We start from the raw sequence: 26538 nt of genomic DNA, 5'->3' as shown, positions 1-26538 counted from the left end.
ATACACTCAGCTGATCAAAAACATAATACAGCTACAGAATTAGAATGAATTACCAACGAAGAATTATCAATTTAGCATCGAATGGGGTCTAACGAACATGCGTTGAAAATAATTAAAATAGATTCTGCGATATCGACACGTTTGGCTATGTCATTCATTTTAAACGTGTCATAACCTTCTCAAGTGGTCGACGATGAAGTAGAACCTTTAATGACTTTACATTTTTTGGTTTTATTGGTTCCCAGGCGTCGTTTTAAAACATGACATCCACTTGGAGATTGTTCGCGAGGAACATCACGTTGCAGAGGATAAAATTCTGCAAATCAACGGCCACGCAGAGGCAATTATTCTATACGTGTCCGTCGTCGCCGATTAAGATCAATGCGAGGAACTATATATTCTCGATTCTACGATATTATGGGACGAACGCCATAGAAACGAAAGGTTTAAACGCTCCTGTACGATTAGTCGCGAAACCAAAGAAAACCTCGGAGCTGAAGAACCTATTTGTGCTAGCGGTCCCAGAGAGATGGAGGTTATTTGGTGCTATCTCTTTTTTACTCGTCTCATCCGCTGTAACGATGGCAGTACCGTTCTGTTTAGGCAAATTAATCGATATTATTTATACAAGCGACAAAGAAGAGATGCGAGGGAATCTTAACGAACTGTGTATCATACTGTTCGGAGTATTCGTGATCGGAGCGTTGTGCAACTTTTGCAGAGTATACCTAATGTCTACTACCGGACACAGGATTACTCAGACTCTGAGAAAGCAACTGTACGCCGCTGTTCTTCGCCAAGAGACGGCAATGTTCGATAAGCATAGCACGGGGGAATTTGTTGGTAGACTGTCTGGTACGAACTCTTCTTGTAATAAATCTTTGTCGTGCTTATACTATTATCTTATTTACTCTCATGTGTGTTTTATTAACTTCAGGTGATACACAACTCGTTAGTCATGCACTGACAAGCAATATATCTGACGGATTACGTTCTGCTGTTATGAGCATTGCTGGAATATCGATGATGTTTTACGCCTCGCCGAAATTGGCTATACTTGGCTTAGCTATAGTACCACCGGTTGCTGGTTTAACGATAGTCTGCGGCCGCTTTTTGAAACAAATCTCCCGAGACATACAAGACAATTTGGCAATGTTGAACACAATAGCCGAAGAGAGAATTAGCAATATAAGAACAGTGAAAGCATTTTCCAAAGAAATAAGCGAAGTTGATCATTATAGTTCTCAATTAGGTAATTTGCTCAAAGTGTGTTACAAGGAGAGTTTGTATAGAGGAATGTTCTTTGGATTAACTGGCTTCTCCGGAAATGTTATTATCCTATCTGTTTTATATTACGGTGGTGCTATGGTTACTGATTCCTCTCTCACGATTGGAAGCTTAAGTGCCTTCTTAATGTACGCAGCATACGTAGGAATTTCTTTAAGCGGATTGTCTTCGTTTTATAGCGAATTAAATAAAGCGTTGGGCGCGAACACGCGTTTGGTTGAACTCATCGAAAGAGAGCCAGCAATACCGATTCATGGCGGTAAAATTCTGGATAAACCATTATCAGGTGATATTGAGTTTCAGAAGGTCAGTTTTGCTTATCCTACAAGACAGAGTACATGGGTTTTGAAAAATTTCAGTTTGAAAATTTCAAAATGTATGGTGGTCGCTATTGTCGGATCATCAGGTTCTGGAAAATCTACAATAGCTTCGCTCTTGTTAAGACTTTATGATCCCAATCTAGGATCTGTGCTTTTAGACAATCATGATCTTAGGTCTCTTGACCCAGCGTGGGTGAAATCCCAGATGAGCATTGTTTCTCAGGAGCCAATTCTCTTTAGTGGTACGATACGAGACAATATATTGTTCGGTGTTGAAAATTCGATAAAATATGACGTGGAAGAAGCCGCAAAATGCGCCCACGTTTTGGAATTCACAAGAAACATGCCGGATGGCTTAGACACAATAGTTGGAGAACGGGGCATCACTCTCAGTGGTGGACAGAGGCAAAGAGTTGCTATTGCTAGGGCGTTAATAAAGGTAAATGTATCGTTGAAGTATCAGTCGTGCAATTTAAATAGTAATGAAAAGTTTTTCTGCTTAGGAACCAAAAATTTTAATTCTGGACGAGGCCACGAGTGCGTTAGATGCGGAGAGCGAACATTACGTACAGGAAGCTCTAGAGAAAGCTGTCCAAGGACGAACAGTTTTAATTATAGCTCACAGACTGAGTACAATAAAAAATGCAGATAAGATTGTAGTTTTGAAACAAGGACAAGTGACAGAAACTGGGACTTATAAAGAACTGATGAATTTGAAGGATAGTTACTTTAATAAATTGGTTCAACATCAAACTTTTACTTAAATCTTGGATTTTGATGAAAATTTGAGGTAACTGACCAATGTAAAAAAGAGCTATGTGTATATGTATATATTGATCCATAGTTTAATAAACTGAAAGAAGATGTCTGATAATATATAAAAAACAATCTTGCAAAGGTTATTGAAAGTCATATTTATAATAAATAATTAATAAATTTATTAATTTCTTTTTTCTGAAATACAATGTCTTATTCCCTAGTCGATTAATTATGTCTTAGTTATTCATGGTTTTTATTCTACACCATTATACTGTTTCTCAAGGAATTTTTATAAATAATACTATAAAAGTGTATGTATTTAAATTAATTTTTCAGTGGTTTTTCTTTACTAACAGGAGATGGAAATTCTATGGTAAAAGATGAATTTCAATATTTAAAAGGTAGCATCCATTCTATGTACTAAAATAATGTACAAGCACACTGTTTGCGTGTATGTACATTAGCATAAAAATCATAAAGCTGTCTCTACTTTCTTTGATTTATAATGTAAGGCAGGTATTATAAATAATTCCACTTTGGTAATAAATTTTAATATATTTTTCTACAAAATAATGTACACTGCTATTTTAAGTTATATCAATGTTTTTATATCATTGATCTATGTCGTCTTTAAATTAATATACCATTATTATAATTACTTTTAGAATGAACTACCTCTAGACTCGTATCCACATAAAACTTATTCAATGAAAACTCAATCAGAAGCAAATTATTGTAATTAAATGGGACATATTTTTAAATCATATGAGTCTATTTCGATACAATTTCCTTTTTCTGGATAGGAAAGGAGGATGTCGCAGTATTTATTATTATTTGACAAGTATTCAACTATTATACCTCTATTGGAAAACATAGCAAGACGTGAAGAGAGCAATACCACTCATTTTTTTTCTTTTTTAATTGGAGAGTACACAAACTTTTTATTCTTGTTATGTTTCATTTTTCTCTATATAGGAAATGTTTGTAATAAAGGCATTTGTTTGTCGATTACAACTTGAATCATTAAATGGAATCTACGCTTTGATTCCAGCTATGCTTAATACAATTGGAACACTCGTAACTGTCAGTCATCATTGTGAAAATATGTTATTGATAAGTATAGATTTTTCAAAATCGGCACATTTTTCGTGTTGTCAATGTGTTACTCAATTATTAAAATTTCAGGATATCTCTTTGCATAAGATCGGTAACCAGTTTAGTTCTCAATGGCTGGATTTCAAACTTAATTTATGCTTGATTGCGTTAAAGAAAAATTGTGTTGTAGCGTAAAATATCAGAGTATGTATATTTAAAATGTTTCAGTATTTATATCACATGTACTTGTTAGGAGCCACAATAGAATCTCATATGCTCCAGTCGAACACAGCCACGTCCTAAGTAGAAACTTCAACTATATAAATTTGTTGCGAAATTTATTAATAAATTGATTTGAGTTGAAACCCAAACCATGGTCAAAACTGGTCATTAATATTACAATGTTTTGCTTTCTATAGGAGCTTAGAAATTCATATGAACAAGTTCTTTGTACAATACCAAAGTTTACCTGGTTCAGTGGTGATTACAAAGTTAGCGAAACAGTAAATAACATATAATTAAAAAATTCCTTGTAAGTCTTATAATATTTTTTTGTACGTCTTACATATCAAATCGTTTAGGGAAAGTCATACAACTTATAATTGAATCATGGTCAAAATTTTGTCTTATACAAACAAATTCATTTCTTTTTTAGTATCTGTTTTTCTTTTTTTTTTCTTTCTGTGATTCCTGTTAAAATAAAAAGCAAGCCATTAAAAGAATGAACAAAATTTTCTTTTTACAGGTCATTAACTTCTAGACGATTGTGCTACTTCTTGCTCCATGGGCTCGTCATTCTGCTGAAATACGGATAATGTTTCTTCCTCATCTACGTCCATTAATTCCACTGTTTCTTGTTCTTTTTTACTTATGACATTTTCTATTATCGTCTCGCTATCTTCTATTTTATTTATAGTTGCAGTTATATTGTTACTTTGTAATTCTGCTATATTGTTGTCTTCAATAGACATTTTCTCCTCACTTTCTGGCTGATCGGATACCGTAGGATTTTGATTTTCTGACTCTTCGGACACTTCAACGATTAGAGAAGTGCCTTCTTTCGTACTAACTGACTCTTTCGGTTCTTCAACTATAGGAATTGGATCAGGTACTATAGACTTTATTACTGTTGTCTCACCTTCTACTGCTTCTGTTATAGTCAAATTGTCTTTTTCCTGGTTGCAATTGAAATTTTCTGTCGAATCATCTTTTGAACATGGTTCTTCCACTATAGGCTTTGAATCTTCGATCAATTCCGTCTCTCTGCTTTGATTCTTCAGATTTTCTACGTCCCCGGATGTACGAGTACTTTCACCTAGGCTTGCGTTATCAATTGATATTAAATTGTTTGCGGAGTGTTCCGTGGTGTTTATCGTAGTTGTACTCTCCATGCTGGCATTCTCCAAATGTAACGAGTCTTTGTGCTCTATATTTGAACTGGATGTATCGATAATCGATTGAGTGTTTTCTACTATGGTACTTGACTTTCTCGTATCTTCCAAATTTTCGTTAATACTTAAAATATTTTCCACATTCGGATTAATTGATTCTTTATTCTCTGATGCCACTTTCTGTTCATCCGACTTAACCGACGCATTACTACTTTTACTGGATCCCTCTTGCACTTGCATCGGTATTGCCTCAGCTTCTGCCTTTTCGTTCGCTTTAGAATTATCAACATAAAACTTTGACTTATTTTCATTCGTGCTGAAATCTTTTGTCTGGAAGGTAGTTTGCAGTTTCCTCGTCGACTCCCCAGCATCCCCACCTTCGTTTTCCAACTCTAAACTAGGCTGAGAACTGGTGTCCTCGTTCATGATCGCTTCTGAGACGTCGCTAACGATTCCAGAAGTCTCAGGAACTATAGTCGACAGATTCTGTATCGACGGCCCCACCTGGGACTCTTGGGTCTGCGTCTGAGAGTTCAAGTTTGGAACACCGGAGAATTCCGAACCCGATGGTATGAAATTAGATACAACGACGTCCGACTTAGAGGATACAGATTCTACTTTCTCTTGGGACAGTTCGTCCGTACCGAACACGTTCTTGACCACGGTAGTGGTCGGTACGACGGTATGTAACAAAGGCGTTTCGTTCTCGACAGTGTGGACGCTGATGGTAACCGTGGAGGAGCAGTCCTTCTCCCAGTACTCCATTTCTACGTCCTGTGGCGGTTGAGTAACGGACGTGTCCTCGTCTACGGACCCGTTGACCATGCCATCACCGTTCTCGTTCCTCCTGGCTATCGGACCGGGCTCCCTAGTAGAAACAACTAAAATATTCTTTTCTATGGCCCTCATAAACTTGTCAACCCTATTGTACTCCTTGCGAGGCGTCGTCAATAGCTCGCAAATGCGCTGCACGGTGAACGGGGCATTCGCGAACGATTCGAGACGCTCGAGGAGATTGCTCTTCATCGTGTCATAATTGAAATGCTCGACGTTCGGGCAGGGTGCGAGATCGAGGGTCGGGCAGCTCTCGTAGAAGTCGGTCATCACGCGGGTCAGTTTCTCCCTGAACAGGGTTTTGATCAACGACCACTGGTAAACGGGATCGCCGGTTTTCGCAACCCAACACAAATAGTCCTCAAGCTCCCGAGGTATCTCGCTTGGGCGCATTTTCTGAAACTCGTCGAGCGCTTGCAACACCTCCTCCAAATTTTCCATCTTCACCCGCCAGCTACCCCCACCGCCTCCTTTTTAGCCGCTAAATAATCTCTATCGACACTTCTCTTTAAGCCAAATTCCTTGAAAACCTGCAGCAGAACTTTACGCAATAGGGAATGAAAAACGCAAACACACCGGGTACTAAATAGCAACAATGAAGGACGGGCCACGAACCAGGGCTGCCAACGTCGTACAAAATATGTCAACATTGACAGCGTTTGGTTAGAGTACGTCTCGTTTATTCAATTATCGAAACGGTTTATTATTTTCAGCTACTCTCTGTTTTAGTTAATTTCGACTGTTCTTTCCGTTTCTTCTTTTATATCGTTTGGAACGACATCGTACGATACAATGGATATAGAATAAACATCATTTCATGAGTATTATTATAAATAATTTGTGTATATTTGAAGTAAATGGCTAATATATAATGCCTTTACTCTATATTATTACAAATAAAAACAAAGTAATGACTGTTTTATTCATAAATGTTAAAACATAAGACTTTTGATTTTTGTATTCGAGTCGTGGTGAAACAACATTATACAGTCGATGGTACGTTATTAAGAGACGAGAATATTAAAGCGATGTAAGCGGGTTTTAAATTAATACATGTTACATATGTTACATAGATTTATTTCAACATGGTTTAAGATCTTAATCTTTGATCGAACATTAAGATTTCGTAACATGTAAATGTACAAATAATCGTGTTAATAGATTAAAACGATATAGGTTCCTTAAATTTCTCTTGTATCTTGTTCCAGCGCGAGCCATATAGTAAACAGCTACGATCACTTAAGAATAATTGCGCACTTGAAAGTGACAAAAGTACTATTCGTGATTCAGTCTTATTCGTAATCACAACGGATCTCTGTCGGATGATGAATTTTGTAAACGTAATTAATTTTTTTAATATTAATAGTAACTAACCGAACGATATACTCCTTTCAAATGCACAATTAATTCGTTGATTTATTAATTATCTAACAAATCATCACGATACCATATACCAAGCAAGTTCGTTTTCAGAGATTCAGTAGATGTTCTTATTTTCATTTGGTTTCGTTAACATTTAGTAAGAAAAATTAGAGTTAGCGAAAAATGTAACTTCTTTTTTACTCGAGACGTTGTAAACGATTGAAGCACATAGCAATATAATGATCAAGAGATACATGTTAGATTTCGATAGACAAAACAGATACCCCTTTTCTAACTCTTCACGTAATTCTAACTATATTTCTGTATTTCCGCAGTTTTTCTAAAATAACTAGAATCTTTTTGTACATTAATTAAATAAAATTATAAAATAATAACAAAACTATTGCATAAACATAACATTTTTAACTAAAAATAAATATATATATGTATATATAATATTTATGTATATGTATAATGTAACAAATGATGCTCTCACTTTTTTTTTTATAACATTAGAACTTGTACAATATGTATGTTTAATAAATGTGCACAATTTTCAAAAGTTAGTGATCGATTAAGTTCTAATGTATGTTGCACTATGAAAAGAATCTTTAAAGGTGATTAACTTATGCATATATATAAATTGGCTTGATTAAAAGGCTTAGTAATGTTCATAATTTCACCCTACACAGTTTTGTTACTTACAACTATCCAATAAATCTGATGTTAGTAATGAATTTATAAAGTTAAATTGATATTACCATGAATCGGTTTAATAATATTATTTTTCTCACAGAGTTTGATCACTTTAAACATCAACCACCATCTTCTTATGAATATCTGTATTACCAACAACCTGCAATCACACATGTAACAAAAGTTTCGTACAATTTATCCCAACTTTAACACTCCAATATTGTAGCTACTTACAGAACAGAATTCCTCGAAACTAATTTTACCATCTTCATCTTTATCGGCGAACAATATTGTTTTATCGACAATTTGTTGAAGTTGTGTATCTTTCAAGTTGTTGCCCACCATCATTTTCAACACTTGAAACAATTCACCATTGCTTATGAAACCGTCGTTGTCCATATCGTAAATTCTGAAAGCAAATCTTAATTTGCTCTCTTTATCACCCTGCGTAAAAGAAGATAGAAGAAGTTAGTTTCAGAAATGCAATTTTTCAATAACGTGAAGAAGTATATGTACCTTAACACTGAATTGGGAAACACCATGAATAAATTCCTTAAAATCTACCTCTCCATTACCATCTGCATCGAATATGTCTATAACACGTTGTACTAAAGGATTCTGTTGTAACTCTGGCAGCGACATAAATTCATCGATGCTCAGAGCACCGCTGTTATCCAAATCCAACTTCCGAAAACGTTTGCCCAATCTTCTAATTTCGTCGACGTCAACTAAGAAATTCGTACGTATCGATTATAAAAAATAATATGAAGGATAAAAGTGAAGTTAACGAAGCTCTTTTATCTGTTATATTATTATAGGACGCATGCACACGTATTACCATATTATAATGTAACAACAAATATGGTGCCTGGTACTTTACAGATGCTATGTTTAGTTGGAGATAAAAATAAGTCAGAGGCGATATGTAAACTTGAAAAAGTGAAGAGTAGCGAGTTATTTTTAAATTACAATTTTACATTAAATTTAAATAAAAAGAAGACTAAAGACGATTCGATGGTGTTATTCAAATGAGCACAATGCGTTTACAATTCTGGAAAATTGCAATCGTTATTTCAAACGAAGAAACTCGTCGAAACGGTATAGGTTATTTTAAGATGAGAAAAAACAATATTCGATATTAACTTACAATTGGAACATAGTTCCATTGGTAGCGAGCTTTCATTACCCTAAAAGTAAGAAACGTACAGTAAATACACATAGTTTGTTAAAAGAACCTTGTGTTATTCGTAGCAGAAATATTGTTGAAAACAATCACGCAAAGTATGTTTTTCTTTAGCAAAAAAACAGATACGAACGAAATTACACACGTTATAGAATAATACTTATCCGTTTTTACAGGTATGATTAATAAAAATTTGATTGTACAATTAATTATTACCATTGCGAGATAGTGTCAGTAGTTTTGTCGAAAATTTACTACAACCCGTCAAAATTGATCAGCAGATACTGTTTTATGGTTGATGGCTGATGGAAAGTAGAAGCACGTAGAAAGGAAACTTCAAATGAATTTATAGTCAATAGCCATATAACTATTAATGCAACAAATGGATGTTTCTCAATAAGGTTTCAGAATTCAAAATACAGATTTTTATTTTGGAAACGCCCAGGTTCAAAGATCAAACGTGAAACTGAAACGTTTTAGAGAATTTTACTTCGAAATTATCCAAAGAATAAGCGCGTTAAAATTCCCTAAAAACGTAAAACTTTAAGCTTATGGATTATTCTATAGCTTGAATTTGTATTTGAAAATTCTACGCGTTAAATACTTAAAAGTATTTGGTATTTTAGTTTTTTTCAAAATGGACATCAATCTTTTTATTAAAAATCGACATTTTTACGTTTAAATCGATCTATATTGAACTGATGGCCCAGTAGAGGTCACTTTGATCTATCAATTCCATTTAAATTGAATCAAAACTGTTGAAAGTGTGTTTGGTAAGAGAACAACGAGTTGTTGCTACGAACGTTTAATTAAGAAGCATTAATTTATAGAAGAACTGTTTCTATTATTCGAACAACTAGTATTAAGAATATTATACAAAGTACGTATGATTTATGTTGAACTGGTACACGTAGAATATTAATTGATACTCAATTCTCTCATTTCTGATAATAATAACATGAAGCTACCTCGAGATGATAAACATTTGTAACAAGAGTTTGTAAAGAATTACTTGAAATTTTCTAGAACTTAATCATGACTCATATGGAAGAGTTTCGACTTCCGTCCAATATTCCGCACGAATACAAAGAGATTATTTTTGATACGTTGTGCAAGATGGAGGATCATGTTGATGCGAGAGGTTCACAGTAAGTTAAAATTGATTTTCTTATTATCGCAGAAGCAATATTGTATGTATACTCTTCCACAGCTATCAATGGAGTTTAAATGATTTCGAAGTTGGTGCGCCTCTGGGCAGAGGTAAATTCGGACGCGTCTACTTGGCCAGAGAGAAAACCACGCATTACATGGTAGCACTAAAAACCTTGTACAAAATGGAATTAATGAAAGGACGTGTAGAGAAACAAGTAATGCGTGAGATTGAAATTCAAACACATTTGAGGTGGTTTTTATTAATATATAAATTTAAGCTCTTTTAGCAATAATTAATTGGTATGTAATATTTAGGCATCCTCACATTCTTCAAATGTTAACGTACTTTCACGATGCGAAACGTATTTATCTCGTACTGGAGTTTGCAGCCAAAGGGGAGTTGTACAAAGAATTAAAGCGTCAGCCTAACGAAAGATTCAATGAACATCTGTACGTATTTTTAAAGTAATTTATAATCCGATACTAAGTTATTTACAAATTTATTTTTCAGATCTGCTAAATACACGTATCAAGTGGCAGATGCTTTAGAATATTGTCACAAAAATAACGTTATTCATAGAGATATAAAACCAGAAAATTTATTACTTACGTACGAGGGTAATGTAAAGTTAGCTGACTTTGGATGGTCTGTTCATGCACCATCGTCGAAGTAAGTGCATTTGATGATATAAGTTTAACATAGCAATATCGTAAAAGGAAGGTTTGTTAAGAATATTAACAACTACAGGAGAAATACATTATGTGGAACATTGGACTATTTGCCTCCTGAAATGGTAACAGGACAAACGTACGATATATACGTCGATCACTGGTGTTTAGGTATTCTCTGTTACGAATTTCTTGTGGGTAGACCACCCTTTCTTAGTGATTCGCAGCAGGAAACTTACACGAAAATAAAGACATTAAATATACAATGGCCAGAACACATTACGCCTGGGGCCAAAGATCTGATATCGAAGGTAACATCTCATATAAATCTCTTTCCTACGAGTTTTTCATTTATACAAATAATATCTTTTCATATTAATTGCAGTTAATTAAAAAGAAAAGCGCGGAAAGAATTTCTATGGCTGCGGTAAAGAAACATTTTTGGATATTAAAACACAAGGATGATTAAATAAAGCAAAGCATATTAAAAATTATTCGAAATATATTTATTGTTAGAGTAACTGTTATTCAAACGAATTATATTTTTTTACATTATATAAGAAATATTTCAAGCATTAAAATAGTTGTAAAATGTGCGCGGCTATCTGACAGTGGTTTCATCGATTTTTTTAATGATTTATACGTGCATGATCAATTTTTCGCATTTAATATTACGAAATTTACTTAAAAATACAATATACGTATGATATAATAGAAAATACATATTTAGAACGATACAATTATTAATTTAATTTTATTAAATATGAATTTATATTTTGCGGAAAATTCTTGAATCTCATTGGTCGGAGCCAAGCACCAATGAAACAACTTGTATGACGCGCGTGCCTCGCGATTGGCCGCGCCACACGTTTCCGAATGTTAATGACATCTATCGTTGAAATTAACCTCTTACGTTGTGAACGCATAGGTTAAGTTTGTGTTTGGTAAAAATCCGAATTATGTATTTATCAAAAGAATTTCGAACGCTAGAATTATGCCGTGATTTTCACAGAATATTACGATTAGCAGAAGATCTTTGTAGATGTGTTTAACGCGTCAAGACATAACGCCGTCGTTGTTTTCGTAATCGCGCGACTGTACGCGAAGGATTATTTTCTTCTGGGGTCATCTGTCAATTCGTATGAAGGAAAAGATGTTGACGAGACACAATGCGATTACGGAGTCGTCTCATGTCGAGGCAATACCTATAAACCTTGTCACCACCGAGGATGGTCGAACTCTTTTAGCAGTGACAGGTAAGTATTCACGATGATAAAACTGAAAACATTCACGAGCAACATTGGCAATAGCAATCGTAATTTTTACAGAACATAAAGACGGTATGTTGGAAATTGTTGCAGCTCCAATTACTCTTATCGGGCAAAGCGCATCAACCGCACCATTGGTAGATGTAAAAAATCTAAATGGAAACTTGATATTACACTCGGTATATTGTTGTTCCGTATCTTGTTGATTCGTTGATAAAGGATACTTTTATATGTTTGCTCTTACGCTATTTCAGCCTGTTTTTCAAATAAATCTTGATGACATTGTCAATGGCGTGGAACTTCAACAGTCGGTGCAAAACGTTGAAACTGAGTCCAATAATGTAGAACAAATTAAGTTACAATCGTGCATAGAGGTAGAGTACAAGAAGGCTGATACGCAGGAATATCAATCTCTTTCTGAAAATGATTCGTTAGCTAATGAAAAGAGTGAAAAAGTTTGTAAACAGAAACCGATAAATCCAATCGTGAAAAGAAATAATCCTGGAAGGCCCAAGAAAAGTGCGGCAAGTTCTTTGCAAGTAATTCAATGTTTAAACTGTTTTATATAGCGTTTCTTCTTTTAAGGAAAATGAGTGTATATTTTTGCATGTTCATTTAATCTGTATATAGTGTAATAATAAAAGAACAAATAAATTTGCTTAACATTAGGGTGCGGACAGTCTAAGGTGTGACATTTGTCATCAAGAATTTGTTAAGCAAACGTTGTATCGTAAACACATGGAAAATCATGCGGAAGAGAAACCACATAGATGTCCAAAATGCTCTGCTTCGTTTAATGTACCGGTAATAGTTAATACTATCAAATACAACCGCATTAAAATAAATATTTATAAATATACTTTAAATAATTTTGTGCACTTTATTTCTGCAGACAAATTTTACACTTCATATGGCAACACATAACACAGGTGAACCAAAGTGTCCAGAATGTGGTAAAAAATTTGCAAGAATGGCTAGTCTAAAATCTCATATGCTGTTACACGAGAAAGAAGAAAATTTATTCTGTACAGAATGCGAGGATGCTTTCTCGACGAAAGTGAGTTTTAATACTAATGATAGCATTTAAATTAATGAATTAAACGCTTAAAATGTATTTAATTATTAATTTAAAAATTGATCACAAACTTAGGCTCAGTTGGATGCGCATTTAAAACTCCATGGGGAAAAGTGGACATCCGAGGAAGTGAGGAAGTGTAAATTATGTAATAAGCAGTTCAGTCAACCAGCCCTGTACAGGCTTCACATTCGTGAACATTATAGAGTACGTTGTTATGAGTATGACAAATATATTGTAACTGATGATTTCTAACTACTTCCGTTTTTGATGATCGTTTTTACTGCATTGTCATATGTACTTTCTTTTTCAGTTACAAACGAAGATAGTAAAACAAACGAAAAGGGGGACAAAACATAAAACAATGTACAAATGTACTATATGCTTGAAGGTCTTTCAGAAGCCAAGTCAGTTGATGCGTCACATTAGAGTGCACACAGGTGAAAGACCCTTTAAGGTAAACTAATTGTAGACGATTTTTTAAAATCATACTTCTAAAACGATAGCTGTCTTAACTTTTTATACAATTTCAAAAGTGTACTGTGTGTGATCGTGCATTCTCGCAAAAAAGTTCGCTGCAAATTCATACGTGGCAACACAATGGTATTCGACCTCATGCCTGTGGACTCTGTAATGCCAAGTTTAGTCAGAAAGGTAATCAGTCTCAAATACTTACGGTGATATCCATTCTCATAGTTCACAAAATCATATTACGTATTTGCAGGTAATTTAAATGCTCATATAACAAGAGTTCACAATGTCCCGGAAGGTGAGCCTATATACAGGTGTAATTATTGTTCTTGTGTATTTAAAAAGCTCGGCAGCCTGAACGGCCACATGAAACGTATGCACACTGACATAAACGAGGTAAATTATGAATTATTTAACATAAAAATTCGTAATTATTGTTAATAAGAAGTGTATGCAATTTTTAGGAGAGCGGTACTGTTGATAGCACTCAGTCTGCTGATAGTGTAGAGTCTGATATACGTGCAACTGTGAACAGTGTCATAACACAACTGGCATCTTTGGAATCTGACTCACGCGAAACTACAAAATCATCAAATTTCGAATCGTGCATATTATCAGATAATAAGAAGGATATTCTGCAACAAGCATTAAAAATCAGTGGTCTTCCTAGTAAAAATAAAATTACTCCTGAGGGTACTAAAAGATTATGACATATTTATTTTCAGTTAATACTTTCTTTTTTCATGAAGTTTATTTGTCGAAGGTACATCGGAAACGAAAAGGCTCGAGACTCGCACTAATTTTGTCACGTTATTGGACCGAGCACCCGATGGTGATACAAGGTAATGCGATTTATATCTCAATTCCAAATCGTAATTTATCAATTGGTACCATTAATCGTTTACATTCTTGCAGAAAGTACTTGACAATAAAACAAAGATGCGTAGGAAATGTAAGATGGTACGCGTGCACGTTTTGTCACAAAGAATTCAAAAAGCCATCGGATCTGATACGTCATTTGCGTGTACACACGCAAGAAAAACCTTTCAAGGTACGTATATATGCGCGTTACATCTTTTACGTTTTACAACTTTCCCTCATACTTATTTGTATCTTTAGTGCACGCATTGCTATCGTTCGTTCGCTTTAAAATCCACTATGATAGCTCACGAACGTACCCATTCAGGTGTTAAAAAATATGCTTGTAAATTTTGTGACAAATCATTCGTATGCCATGGTAGCTTAATTGCCCATATCAGGTGAGAGTTCGTTACATTTTTCTCCGTACGATAGGATGGCTGATTTCAAAAATGAATGCGTTTTATGTTAGACTGCACGAGAAATCTGAAACCTCTTCTAACAAATCTGCTAGTAACGACAAGGATACTGACGTGCACGCTACAAACGATACCGATATCTATTCCGCTAGTCGGCCAAAAACTCAAACAAAGGGTAAATCAAAATTATCCCTGGAAGCGGAAAGTCTGGTACCTCAAGTGATCTTGCAAGAACCGTTGGTAATAAGCGATGCGGGGAATAAAATTTGTGTAGCACAAGTACCATCGAAGGCAAAACGCGTTTATGACGCCAATGCTGATCCAGCTAGACCACACAAATGTTGGATCTGCCAGGCGGCATTCAGAAAGATCAGTCATTTGAAGCAACACCATCGCCGTCACACGGGAGAACGTCCGTATAAATGCACAAAATGCGATAGGTATACATTCAAATGTAAAATAAGTTTCTTATTAATCTTTCTCGTGCTTCACATACACTGTTTTTAACAAAGTTATTTCGTTTGACGTGCAAATAATAAATTGTTTCAGGAGGTTTACATCGAATAGCGTTCTGAAATCACATTTGCACACGCACGAAGATTCGAGACCGTACAGCTGTTCCATCTGCAGCGCAAAATTTTCCACACAAAGCAGCATGAAAAGACACTTGGTTACTCATAGTAATAAAAGACCGTTTATGTGTCCTTATTGCCATAAGACCTTTAAAACTTACGTTAACTGTCGGAAACACATGAAGATACACAAATATGAATTGGCACAACGGGTACAGTATGCCTTGTAGAAAAAATTACGAGAGAAACTAGTGGATCATTATTAACGATGAATCGTTCATTTTTCAATTCGTAGCAATTGGAACCACAAAAGTACAGAATGCAAGAACAAGTTTCAGATAATTCGAATTTGAAGGAAAATTCTAACGAAGAAGCGGCCTTCGAACCTTCTCCCTCTTCCGTCTCTATTACTACTATTAATTCTGCTATCAATAGCAACATTTCCGTGATTACCACTACCACCGCACCTACTATCGCCACAACGTCCTCTTCTACGTTTTCAGATAATCTTGCACTTTCTCGCCTTGGGCCAGTCGAGCTATCGTTTCAATCGCAACTTGGGTCAGAGTTTTCACAAACCTTTCCCGAGTTCCAAAGTATAGCTAGTGAAAAAGAGAAAAGAAGGCCAGTTATATCCACCAATTGTGATACTACTTTTATTAATGGTACGTTTTAAACTGGCAACTGTACTCTTCTTGAATGCAAAGAAATGGCTTTTCTCGATTACAATCTTACGCATTTCTTTCTGTTTCTTGCTCGTAGATAACGTGTCGGAAATAGCTGTAATGAATCTCGACAACTCGCAAATGTTAAATGCCGATGAAGCTGGTTCAGTCACGCTGCCAGTTTATTCTAACGATCGAGCGCTAACTCCGGTACGTGTGGTATCGAGCTAGCGAATAAACCAAATGAAAGCAGTCGTCTTTAAACTCATTCCTGTTAAACAAGGACTTGTATTCTGTTTTGTAGGAAAGCATACGAGAAATAGAAGAAACTTTAAATCAACAATTATTTAATATTGGGATGAACCTCAGCTTAGGGAGTAATCATTCGAGGCATTCGGGCAGTATGAATACAAATGACATGAGTCACATAAAAGAGCAACAGCAGCAACAGCAACCTGTACTGAATGTTATATACGAGAATAACAATAGCAATAATGGCAATAATAACGTGGACACGACCGGTGGACATGTTTTCTCCTCGCAGTTAGACTCATTCGAGATGGATCACATTGCGTTGCAGGTGAGATGAAAATGGAACTCTCTAGTAGTGGCCGCGTTACAAGGAGGACTTAACGAATGAAGATTTTTACCTTTTAGTCGGACACTGAAATTGATATTGGATTGGATGCAAGTAATCCAGCAGGTATCGCGACGAGTATTCTACCTACGAGCGCAAAAGAGGAACATCGGCTATCTGTTTGCGTCGGGACGCCAGATAATATAAACGATGACCAGTCAGAAAGATCTAGCATGCAAGCAGTAGTGTTTATTTCCCAGGGAAATTTTTCAAAAGCTGACGGTTCGTCGAACGAACTATCAGTGGAAGAAACGGACAAAGATACTGTGCAACAACAATGTACAATCAACCCTATATTTTTAACGTAAGAATTTATAAATACTGATTTTATACGACATACAAACAAGTAGACAATGAGGAAACAAACAAAAATTGCGTTACATTTCATTTGCTTAGAGAAGAGTTTCGAGGGACGTCGGAGGATTTCAAGATTCGACAGAATGTGCATACTGTGTCGTCTGATGTTCACGATATTGTCAAAACTGGGGGAGAATCTCTGTTACAGTGTCATATGTGTAATCAGCAAGGATTCACAGCAATTGGATTAAAGGTAAACGAATAAGTACAAGCAGTTTAAAAACATTTACTTATATGTTATGAAAATTTAGTAAACAGATTTCTGTTCTGTTTAAGGAACATTTAACGAGTCATCGTGGAACAAAAGAATACCAGTGCACGGAATGTTCTTCTAGATTTTGTACAAACGGTGGATTGAACAGACATACGAAGATACACGTCGTTAAACAGTGAGTATTGGGTGAACGCTTTGGTGTAATTAGTCGTTTCACTTCGTTTATTTCTTCGTACAGATCATTAAAGTGTTCATCCTGTGAGAAGCAGTTCAATAACAGAATAGAACTGCAATCGCACGCCAAGATTCACGAAACACCGATGTGGACTAGCGTATCATCTGGAACAAATAACGTTGCGAAAAAGCCAACATTTTCGTCAGATGTGCAACCGGTTGTAAGCGGTCCTTCGTCCTTAAACAGTATAGTAATAGATTCAGACTCTGCCGTTTCTGAGAAAGTCCTCTTAGATACAGTGGCAGAAAAGGCAGTGATGGATCGAGTAGAGGTAAGTCTTTCACGATAATTAATTACATCCGACATTTACGTCGATACGAGACGAAAAAGAGGCTGTAGAAGATCGTTAACTATTATTACAAACAAATTGATTCATAGAATATCTTGATGGAGACAAAGGAACGGAAAGAGTATACGAACAAGTGCAAGTATTGCCCGAAAACTTTTCGTAAACCCAGCGATCTCATTAGGCACGTGCGTACTCATACGGGCGAACGACCGTACAAGTGTGATTTTTGCAGTAAAAGTTTTGCTGTGAAATGCACTCTGGACTCGCACACGAAAGTTCATACAGGGAAGAAGACGTTTCGTTGCCACGTATGCAATAGTCTGTTCGCGACTAAGGGTAGTTTAAAGGTCCATATGCGTTTACACACAGGTAAAAGAAACAATTGCTATTACTTTTCGTTACGCTTTTGAGAATCGGTTAATAAATTTTGCTTTTGCGCTTGTAAGGTTCGAAACCATTTAGATGTCCCATTTGCGACTCGAGATTTCGAACATCTGGCCATAGAAAAGTGCACTTGTTGAAACATGCACGCGAATACAAAGACAATCTAAAGAGAAAGCCGAAACATTTCAAAATTGCGGCCATAGCCGAAGTGGTGGCCGATCTCGAGAAATGCGATGGGAAAACGGAGGAAATGAACAGCTTCGTGACGAAACAGCAACTACCACAAGAACAGCTCTCGCAGACAGCTACAGGGTTGCCTTCTCATTTCGAGACGTACAGCATCGAGACGGCTGCCTCGTGTTTATCCGATCAAATTAACTTCGATCCAGACGGTATTGTATCCAACAACAATCAAACGATAGTGTCTTTAAACGAGAGCAATCAGCTGGTTACGAACTTACATTTTCTTCTGACGAACGGACTTGTTACCATTCAAACCGAAGAGTCGTTATTACCGCAATCATCGGGTGTATCGTCGACTACCAACTCGCATCATCCATCGGTTGTGATGTCAGACTGCGGGAGCGTGTCTACGCTCGAGGTTGCGTCCGATTCTAATAACGAGCACGCTAAGGAAAAAATTCAGATGGGACAAGTGTTGGAAGCACCGTCGAGCAATTGCCTTTTAACAGTGGCAACTACAGCAACGCAGATGGAACCGTTCTTGAAGGTACCAGAGGAAAAGGTAGCGCGTAAACCACCAGCTAAAGGGAACTTGTCCAAGAAGGAGTGCGACATCTGTGGAAAAGCATTTACGAAGCCGTATCAAGTCGAGAGACATAAACGGATTCACACAGGCGAACGACCGTACAAGTGTGACTTGTGCACGAAATCGTTCGCTCAGAAATCAACTTTACAGATGCATCAGAAGCATCATACTGGCGATCGTCCGTACGCTTGCTCCTACTGCGAGTATTCCTTCACTCAGAAAGGTAATCTTCGAACGCACGTTAAACGTGTCCACCAGCTGGACACCGTTGACGTGAAAAAATGGAAACGGACGCGTCAATCGTTCGCACCCAAGTCATCGTTTCAGGAGAACACGATCGAGGCTAAAAGTCTGAATTTAGACGACATATCATTCGTCGAATTTCTTAAGTAGCAGCGCAGTACTACAATCGATATAGAGTATCGCTATTTTCGTCGTTTAATTAATGTCACGTCTGTCAGAAAAACTGACGACCAACAAGATGTTGGTCAAATAATAGAGACAATAACGTTCTACGTTTTTCCTACGTACGGTAATCAACGTGATTCATTTATTTATATTGTCTCGTGAAGGAAATAATCTGTCGTGTCCGGTTATAAAATATTCGTCGATTTGTATGAAAGTAAAAATAAATTTTCAAGGTACACTATTGTTTTAATAACGAAGCAGCTACGTTGTTTTAACAAAATAATATATTAATGTTTGTAATTACATTCCGTTTCAGTTGCCGGACATCCATTCGGATGATTCTCATGAAACCAACACGGTTTAGTCTTCGCACGTGGTCTCGATAATTGTTTCTTCTTCAGCCTCTCATTAACACTTTCCGCTACTCCAGGTATTCTGAATTCTACTCTCCCTTGTGTAACGCGAAATATATGACTGTGATTTTTTAATAGAGTCTGAAGGCCTCCGCATTCTTTCCGTAAACGTAGCATGACCTCCCTTGGGATCGATTCAGCGATCTCACGAAGTTCAAGACGTCTACCAGCGTTCCACGTTCTACTGCTCGTACCCCTAAGCGATACAATGCGACCCTCGTGAAGCAATTGTTTCGATACGGAGTCGATAATGCCAGCGATCAACACTTTGTCCAATTGCGTGCAGTTCCTTACTTTCTCGACTTTGTCACGTGGCTTGAAATCACAGGTCCATCCCTCGGGCATATTATCAACGGTTTCGTTAAATTCGTGCCTCTGTCGCGTTAAAGTCGTCTTTGCATTCAACATCCGTTGAATTCGATCCTCGCGTTCTTTTACTTGCTCGTGCGTTCTTTCCCATCCGATCAGGCATATTCGTTTCGTAGAGGGAATTCTTAGCTTATCAAGGTGCGTCGTGAAACCACACTGAACGCATATGCTTCGCACGTAATCAATGTACTCCGAATATTGACTCTTCGAGGCACAATGCCTCTGATACTTAGCACCATTCAGTTCGTAGGAGCAGCAGGGTAACAAAAAGAATCGACAATAGCTGGAGCTACGCGCGGCGATCACTGGAATCCATGGTGTTAGTTCATCCGAATGGTTTCCAATGATCCAATCTACTCCTGGATATACCGTTGCAGAGGATGGAATAATCGTACTGACCTAGATAGGAAATTGATCATTATTAATAGTAGAGTAGCAAATTTTATTCTGATTTTCATACATGTACATACTTGCAACGGAGTTTCAGGTGGGTACAAGTCCCAGATTTTTCTCCTTCGTAAATCGATTCCCAGCCCGCGATGGCCTTCGCTGAATAAAATATGCACAAGTAAACCATTGCCGCATCCTAAATCAAGAAACGATTGCAGATCATTGGTTCCTTTCTCCAATCTTTCCTTTTCCCACAACAAGAGTAAGTAGGTAGCGATCGCTATGTCCTCGTAAACGAATTTCATCGGATCCGTATTCTCAGGCCAATCTTCTATTAACTTCCTGCCATATTTCTCTTTCAGTTTACAATACAGTTTTGCATAATTTTCAGCCGATATGAGACTTAACGAAGACAACTGCATGGGTGCCTTTGCAGACTTCAGTTTCATCCATTTTAGTATGCATGGAAAGAATTTCTTCTCCAACCATTCAGTGTTGGAATCAAGAATAACATCATTGGGCTGGTACACGCTGAGTGACGTGTAACCATCTGCCTCTTGTTGTAACATAAACGGTGTTCTAGGACCAAGAGGTTGCTTATCCAGGGAAAAAGGCTTGTGAATGCTTATCATGCAACTTCCCCTGTCTTTAAGCAACAGGAATTCAATACCAGTGGAAAAGACATGCGGTGTACGTGGCAGATGTTTCGCCACGTATAACCGAATCTTTCCATCGGGTATTAGATTATCCTCTTGATCGAAACCGTGCAATGCCTCCAATAACTTGGCATTGTCTATATTACCTTCTTTATGATCCACAATTAAGGATGAAATGTCCAAGGAATTGATAAATTCAAAAATTCTAAGGATATCACAATTAACTTGAACGTCCAGTATTTCGATGGATGCAAGAATTCTACGGTTTATTGTTTGAGGCCTCAGCCGCCATATATTGATAGTTTTGAGGAACTGTGATACACTGACTACATTCTCCTCGCGTATTACAGTCTTGAAATTCATTTTTTAAGCAACACAGTCAAATTCTAAAATTTCTAAGTCCCTTTTCTCGTTAAAGGGCCAATCATAGAACATCTATCGATACGAACACTCTATTCTAACTGTTATTTCGTTTCTGCTTTGTTTCCTCCTGGTTTAGTGTACTAAAAGCATAAAAGAATAAGCTATTACAATTATCAAATGGACCAGTTGAATATCGATCAGGTTGATAATCTAACATACTTTTTTAACAATCCATTCCGCGTCCTGCATCGCCTTTTCCATTATCTGCTGGATACGCTCCTTGTCTGGCTCGATTACGTGCTGTTTAAAACTCTGCACAAATATCGCAGAAAAGGAACAGGTTATGCATGAAACATTTAATAATCGAATACAGACGAACGTGATCAAAACACGCTTTCCAAACACGTGCGATTACGCGAGGCTCCCCTCGCGATTTACCTGTTTAACCGAGTGTTTGTAAAAACTTTGCGCATCCTTCGGCAATTTTTCGCATTCTCGCATCAGAAATTTGTACAACTGCTTGGGCGACTTTAGAGCCGCGTTTCGTAAGTTTGCGCTGGCCATTGCGGCGAAGGGTCGCTGGAAAATGTAACACGGAAACTACTCAGGCAACAGAGCAATCATGTAACGCTTAAAAAAGCACCAGCTTATCACGGTGGTGCCCCCAGGTTCCGTAACGCCACGAGGGTATCACCAGGAACATCACCCTGGCTATAAACGAATATTAAAAATGACAAAACTAAACAAAAAGTTCATTCACCTCGATTCTAAAATAGATTAACATGAAACAAAGATATAAGATCATACTTGCTTTCATTATTTTTTATAATCTAACTCGATACAGCGATTGTTGGTTACAAATGAGAAATTAAAGTAACGTGTGTAGATATAAATAATAAATACTATATATTGTGCTATTTTAATAGTAAAAGAGCTATTAAATCTCTATTGTAGATCATCATATTGCATATCATTTTTATATTTCCCGCTGTAGAGGTAAGAGAGAGAAGGATATATACGAAAGCTATAAGAAAGAGTGAGACAGATGTTACCTACTCTATTGAAGAACTCCTGGCGCCATCTCTGTGAAAAGTGCTCAAACTGGTCGCACAGCGTTATCGACAGCGAAGTGAACTACTGAAGTACTACTAGCGCCATCTCTGCGGTTAGTACTGAAACTAATACCCAAGCAGTTTCAGCACTTCTCTAAGAGATGGCGCTACTAGTCGACTGAGTTCACTTCGCTGTCGATAACGCTGTGCGACCAGTTTGAGCACTTTTCACAGAGATGGCGCCACGGGTTCTAAAGGAGGGTCCATAACATCTGTCTCACTCTTTCCTATAGCTTTCGTATATATCTTTCTCTCTCTTACCTCTAAAGCGGGAGATATAATTTATCCGACTGTTTCTATTCAATGAAAATTAATCAATTTCTTTATTTAATCAGCAGTACACTAAAATTCTGTAATTAAGATGAGAGAGAGAAGCAGAGAGAAGAAAAGAGAAGCGGAAACGAAGTTAACGAATGTCATCGTACGCTACTAGTTAAAAAAATTCATGAATGAACGTATAACAAGCGTGATACTCTGGTGCTCCAGAACGTGTTGTTACCACGTGCTATCAGAATCATCAACGAGCACGGAAGTAGATGGCTATGAAAGTGATATCACGCAGCGCAAGTAACATTACAATGCCCTTACTGTGACAAAGTTGTGTTGTCAGGGTAGTTACCTCGATTGTATTTATGCACGTCGTAAACAGTAAATCCTAACACTGTACACAATATAAACAGGAATCACCAGTATTGATTTTTCTCGAGTCTTACTCCTATTTCAATCCCAATTAACCATCGTTCTTCCGTAGTAGAAACACCAGGATCGATTTTCGACTGAAATAACGGGACAGCGACGATGTTGGTAAAAATATGTACACATTATAATTGATACAATCATGTGACTTTTACTAATGGTAAATATTGTTAACTAGTGCTAATACGTCAATTCGTAAGAATACAGTTGAACGTACTCGACGAGGCTTCCGGTACAGGTGCCATGCGGTAATAATGGTTTAGGGATGGTTTTTGTGGAGACGCTGCGTGGGATCCTTTGTAATATTCATTTAGATTGTACAATTGTAAGTGGCGAGGTTAAAGCATTATGGTAAATCTGTATCGTAGCATCGTGAAACAGCTATTGCAATGTCGTTGGCGAGCGGGCACGAATGGAACAATATTTCGACTGAATAGTAGCGAAGCACACCCGACTGTCGGGATAATAGGTAATGGCGGTATCCATGTTTACCAGTGTTATGCACCTGTGTTTTCGCCTGATTCTAAATCGATTCGTTTTGTTCAGTCATCGGGAATGAAATTCTGAAAGCGCAAGTGAAGGATGTCAACTGTTACTTCGCGTGTAAATTGCTTTACGAGTACGGAGTCAAGGTTCAGAAAGTGAGCATAACCTCTTTCGTGACATCTACTTTGCCTGTCAAATGCTGCTCTGTTCTTTTTTCTCTGTTATTGCTTTCTCTGATCGTTCTCTTTTTGTTTCAGATTCTGGTAGTGCGAGATGACCTCAAAGAGATCGCAAACGAAGTAAAGCAGTGTTCGCAGATGTTCAATTATGTTTTCACGTCTGGCGGTATTGGACCAACTCACGATGACGTTACGTACGAAGGTAATTATTTAAACGTCCAAAGGAATATAATGTTTTAAATGAAGCTTTCCACAGCCGTAGCCTCTGCTTTCGATGATACACTGCATTATCATCCGGCGATAGTGAGTATTATAATGAATCGTTTGGGTTTTGGAACTCCTTTCCCTTCACCTGTTTACAAAATGGCATATGTAAGTTAGTTGATGGCGTGTTGCTAATTTTAATGAATAGTAGCGATAGTATAATTATATAAATAGTGATGATTAAACTGAACTTGTGTTCCTCGACTTTAGATACCGACTAAGTCTGAGCTGGAATTTGGAAGGAACGATGACACGGGTGAGCCGCTCGCTTTTCCATGTGTAAAGTTAGAGAATGTTTACACTTTTCCAGGGTCACCTACATTTTTTGAAATGTCTTTCAAATCTTTGTGTAAGGTACAGTATTCAGTTAGTCTCTTGGTTACAGTGCTTTTAAAGAAATATCATTTCAGAAACTTTTCGCTTGCAATGAGAGTTTTGCATTTACCGAGGTTTACATAAACGCAACGGAAGATACGTTTGCTGAAGCTCTAAGCGCAGTTGCGCAAGAATGTCCGAGTGTTTCCTTTGGTTCGTATCCGGAACAAAATAGGTAACGAGAACCGGAGAAAACTAGAAGAAGAAAAAAAATTTCAAAGAAAAAAAGAGATTTCTGTATTGAAATCTTTTAGGGATTGGTATTACATAAAATGCAAACGTTTTACAGGTATTATAAAGTACGTGTGATCATCGAGAGTGAAAACAAGGAGGACACTGAAACTGCAAGAAAAATGTTCTGCGATCGTATTCCAACAGATATACTAGTAAATTACGATCATTCACCACACGTTAACTGTCTCCCGAAGTATGAAATGATGCTTGAAAAGTACCAACGTCGATCAGTCTATGAAAATTCCTTCGAGCAATTCGTGTAATGCCTCTTCAACTGAAAACAAGTATCGATTACTTATAGTGATTTATAAGGCGTCATCGAATTTTATTTTGTTTTCTTGGTCTCTTTTCCATTGTAGAAATTACTATAAGAAACCTGAAGAGGTTTGGATATACTTAGACGACAGTATAGAGTCTGTCGTTATGATACATCTAGCTCTCGTCACTAACAGCAAACTGCGACAAACTAATACTAAGATACGAGCAATTACTTTCGAGTCAGACACTTTAAACAACGAATTTCTAACCGAGCTTAACAAGAGGTAGGTGCAGTATCGTTATAAAACTGTAACGAGCTTCTTTAATTGCTTCGAACATGATCCTGATTTGTCTCAAACTGATTCGATTGGGCTGGTAGATACAATATTGAGTTACGCGTCTTAGAAAATGATAATACTGACGCCGTTAAGGTACTAAAAAAATTCATTACATCGGGACCGCAATTACGAGTGTTATTGGTTGGGAAACGGTCGATGGGAAATAAAAGGAAAATTTACGATGATCTTGCGCAATTTAAAGGCAATTTTTTCACGTCTGTGCAAGTACATTTCCCTCTTAGCGATTGGACATACGACGATGTTGCGAATTTTACCTATTCTCTTAGCCTTATCATACCACAGAAACTTAAGGAAATCGGTAAGAGAACAAAAAATGTTGTCTCTCCTTTCTTTCCTCTAACCCGTTCCTTTTTCACTGCTTCCACTTTTTTTCTTATATATGTGTATATATTTATGTACTGTACAATTAAGCGTAACCTGGTTTTTGTAGGTGAGAAATGAAGAAAGTAAGAAACGCGACAATGGTAGTGCGCTGTTAATGGAACTGGAATCGAGATGGTCGTATCTCGTATCGAATTTTGTATTTATTTACGAATTCAATAAGCAGATTATTATATGATATAATTATATAATTTAACTATTATATAATTATATAATTGACAGTGTTTCCTCGCAACGGCAAAGCGAATAAAAAGAAGCTTTATACTAAAATTGTTTGAAATCGTTTTATAAAGACGAAGTTATCATAAATTGTCGTTGCATCTCTTCATACGTACTTGAACATTAGCTTATCGTGGGAGTATCGAAAATTTAATCTGCCCGGAATATAGAAGTATACGTCTAGAAATAGTTGCTTATTGCATTATTGAATAAGAGGGGAATGGAAAGAGAGATGTTCAGAATCTTGGCTGATGTATTACACACAATTCGTTAGATCTCGAAATCACGTTGAAACGGAGTTTGTATACAAGTTAACACGAGAATCGTCGCGAGTGGGTGGGGTCAGTGGTTTGTTGAGCTCGAAGGAAGAGTACCCGAGCTTGTATTACATATTGTTCACTCGCAGCAGCGAGGG

The 26538-nt window shown here is 36.9% G+C and overlaps 8 protein-coding genes across 9 annotated transcripts; 4 read left to right on the top strand and 4 right to left on the bottom strand.

The window, feature by feature from the left end:
- The first annotated feature begins 245 nt into the window (after positions 1–245).
- Positions 246–2547, top strand: LOC143427548 (ATP-binding cassette sub-family B member 10, mitochondrial). The gene is made up of 3 exons (XM_076901782.1): positions 246–855; positions 938–2046; positions 2111–2547. The coding sequence occupies exons 1-3, from the start codon at positions 261–263 to the stop codon at positions 2369–2371; spliced, it is 1965 nt and encodes a 654-aa protein (XP_076757897.1). The 5' UTR covers positions 246–260; the 3' UTR covers positions 2372–2547.
- A 354-nt stretch (positions 2548–2901) lies between these two features.
- Positions 2902–6381, bottom strand: LOC143427552 (uncharacterized). Its single transcript, XM_076901788.1, has one exon. The coding sequence runs from the start codon at positions 6125–6127 to the stop codon at positions 4211–4213; it is 1917 nt and encodes a 638-aa protein (XP_076757903.1). The 5' UTR covers positions 6128–6381; the 3' UTR covers positions 2902–4210.
- Positions 6382–7189: 808 nt separating this feature from the next.
- On the bottom strand, positions 7190–9270 carry LOC143427584 (calcineurin subunit B type 2). The gene is made up of 5 exons (XM_076901835.1): positions 9144–9270; positions 8892–8931; positions 8261–8472; positions 7979–8188; positions 7190–7904 (listed from the first exon to the last, which is right to left on the bottom strand). The coding sequence occupies exons 1-5, from the start codon at positions 9144–9146 to the stop codon at positions 7857–7859; spliced, it is 513 nt and encodes a 170-aa protein (XP_076757950.1). The 5' UTR covers positions 9147–9270; the 3' UTR covers positions 7190–7856.
- A 689-nt stretch (positions 9271–9959) lies between these two features.
- On the top strand, positions 9960–11349 carry Aurb (aurora kinase B). The gene is made up of 6 exons (XM_076901816.1): positions 9960–10075; positions 10138–10329; positions 10395–10529; positions 10591–10749; positions 10828–11059; positions 11134–11349. Exons 1-6 carry the CDS (start codon positions 9963–9965, stop codon positions 11215–11217), a joined length of 915 nt encoding a protein of 304 aa, XP_076757931.1. The 5' UTR covers positions 9960–9962; the 3' UTR covers positions 11218–11349.
- Positions 11350–11627: 278 nt separating this feature from the next.
- Positions 11628–20007, top strand: LOC143427530 (uncharacterized). 2 transcript variants are annotated; one of them, XR_013102324.1, is made up of 25 exons: positions 11628–12004; positions 12077–12195; positions 12271–12555; positions 12686–12820; positions 12909–13073; positions 13167–13298; positions 13405–13548; positions 13628–13745; positions 13816–13958; positions 14027–14255; positions 14326–14404; positions 14478–14613; positions 14682–14821; positions 14893–15279; positions 15389–15623; positions 15707–16076; positions 16174–16286; positions 16381–16656; positions 16734–17017; positions 17110–17263; positions 17347–17459; positions 17523–17790; positions 17898–18177; positions 18255–19602; positions 19686–20007. XR_013102324.1 is itself a non-coding variant. In XM_076901743.1 (24 exons), exons 1-24 carry the CDS (start codon positions 11890–11892, stop codon positions 19352–19354), a joined length of 5520 nt encoding a protein of 1839 aa, XP_076757858.1. In that variant the 5' UTR covers positions 11628–11889; the 3' UTR covers positions 19355–19605. The 2 variants fall into 2 exon arrangements, 1 of the variants encoding a protein (XP_076757858.1); XM_076901743.1 differs by lacking the exon at positions 19686–20007 and having other exon boundaries at positions 18255–19605.
- Positions 19636–21663, bottom strand: LOC143427553 (putative tRNA (uracil-O(2)-)-methyltransferase). The gene is made up of 2 exons (XM_076901789.1): positions 20622–21663; positions 19636–20550 (listed from the first exon to the last, which is right to left on the bottom strand). Exons 1-2 carry the CDS (start codon positions 21558–21560, stop codon positions 19657–19659), a joined length of 1833 nt encoding a protein of 610 aa, XP_076757904.1. The 5' UTR covers positions 21561–21663; the 3' UTR covers positions 19636–19656.
- Positions 21541–22139, bottom strand: LOC143427590 (LYR motif-containing protein 9-like). Its single transcript, XM_076901844.1, has 3 exons — positions 21999–22139; positions 21780–21872; positions 21541–21700 (listed from the first exon to the last, which is right to left on the bottom strand). The coding sequence occupies exons 1-3, from the start codon at positions 22122–22124 to the stop codon at positions 21662–21664; spliced, it is 258 nt and encodes an 85-aa protein (XP_076757959.1). The 5' UTR covers positions 22125–22139; the 3' UTR covers positions 21541–21661.
- A 1458-nt stretch (positions 22140–23597) lies between these two features.
- On the top strand, positions 23598–26538 carry LOC143427596 (FAD synthase). Its single transcript, XM_076901850.1, has 10 exons — positions 23598–23837; positions 23915–24009; positions 24112–24235; positions 24290–24405; positions 24508–24651; positions 24708–24847; positions 24962–25165; positions 25266–25448; positions 25544–25821; positions 25954–26538. Exons 1-10 carry the CDS (start codon positions 23717–23719, stop codon positions 25962–25964), a joined length of 1416 nt encoding a protein of 471 aa, XP_076757965.1. The 5' UTR covers positions 23598–23716; the 3' UTR covers positions 25965–26538.

This window comes from Xylocopa sonorina, chromosome 9 (assembly GCF_050948175.1).
Source record: "Xylocopa sonorina isolate GNS202 chromosome 9, iyXylSono1_principal, whole genome shotgun sequence".
NCBI classification, from domain to species: Eukaryota; Metazoa; Arthropoda; class Insecta; order Hymenoptera; family Apidae; genus Xylocopa; species Xylocopa sonorina.
This window is presented reverse-complemented; position numbering and strand designations above follow the sequence as displayed.

Coding starts and splice junctions, on each gene's coding strand:
- LOC143427548 (XM_076901782.1), top strand. CDS start 261: ATGACATCCACTTGGAGATTGTTCGCGAGGAACATCACGTTGCAGAGG. Junction 856..937: donor ATTTGTTGGTAGACTGTCTG/GTACGAACTCTT, acceptor TATTAACTTCAG/GTGATACACAACTCGTTAGT. Junction 2,047..2,110: donor TTGCTAGGGCGTTAATAAAG/GTAAATGTATCG, acceptor TTTTCTGCTTAG/GAACCAAAAATTTTAATTCT.
- LOC143427552 (XM_076901788.1), bottom strand. CDS start 6,127: ATGGAAAATTTGGAGGAGGTGTTGCAAGCGCTCGACGAGTTTCAGAAA.
- LOC143427584 (XM_076901835.1), bottom strand. Junction 8,473..8,891: donor AATGGAACTATGTTCCAATT/GTAAGTTAATAT, acceptor CGAATTTCTTAG/TTGACGTCGACGAAATTAGA. Junction 8,189..8,260: donor TTTCCCAATTCAGTGTTAAG/GTACATATACTT, acceptor TCTTTTACGCAG/GGTGATAAAGAGAGCAAATT.
- Aurb (XM_076901816.1), top strand. CDS start 9,963: ATGACTCATATGGAAGAGTTTCGACTTCCGTCCAATATTCCGCACGAA. Junction 10,330..10,394: donor GAAATTCAAACACATTTGAG/GTGGTTTTTATT, acceptor TGTAATATTTAG/GCATCCTCACATTCTTCAAA. Junction 10,750..10,827: donor GTTCATGCACCATCGTCGAA/GTAAGTGCATTT, acceptor TAACAACTACAG/GAGAAATACATTATGTGGAA.
- LOC143427530 (XM_076901743.1), top strand. CDS start 11,890: ATGAAGGAAAAGATGTTGACGAGACACAATGCGATTACGGAGTCGTCT. Junction 15,624..15,706: donor AATATGAATTGGCACAACGG/GTACAGTATGCC, acceptor TTCAATTCGTAG/CAATTGGAACCACAAAAGTA. Junction 16,657..16,733: donor TGGATCACATTGCGTTGCAG/GTGAGATGAAAA, acceptor TTTACCTTTTAG/TCGGACACTGAAATTGATAT.
- LOC143427553 (XM_076901789.1), bottom strand. CDS start 21,560: ATGAATTTCAAGACTGTAATACGCGAGGAGAATGTAGTCAGTGTATCA. Junction 20,551..20,621: donor CACCTGAAACTCCGTTGCAA/GTATGTACATGT, acceptor TTTCCTATCTAG/GTCAGTACGATTATTCCATC.
- LOC143427590 (XM_076901844.1), bottom strand. CDS start 22,124: ATGGCCAGCGCAAACTTACGAAACGCGGCTCTAAAGTCGCCCAAGCAG. Junction 21,873..21,998: donor ACAAACACTCGGTTAAACAG/GTAAATCGCGAG, acceptor ATATTTGTGCAG/AGTTTTAAACAGCACGTAAT. Junction 21,701..21,779: donor CGGAATGGATTGTTAAAAAA/GTATGTTAGATT, acceptor TTATGCTTTTAG/TACACTAAACCAGGAGGAAA.
- LOC143427596 (XM_076901850.1), top strand. CDS start 23,717: ATGGTAAATCTGTATCGTAGCATCGTGAAACAGCTATTGCAATGTCGT. Junction 23,838..23,914: donor CCCGACTGTCGGGATAATAG/GTAATGGCGGTA, acceptor CGTTTTGTTCAG/TCATCGGGAATGAAATTCTG. Junction 25,166..25,265: donor AATTCCTTCGAGCAATTCGT/GTAATGCCTCTT, acceptor TTTCCATTGTAG/AAATTACTATAAGAAACCTG.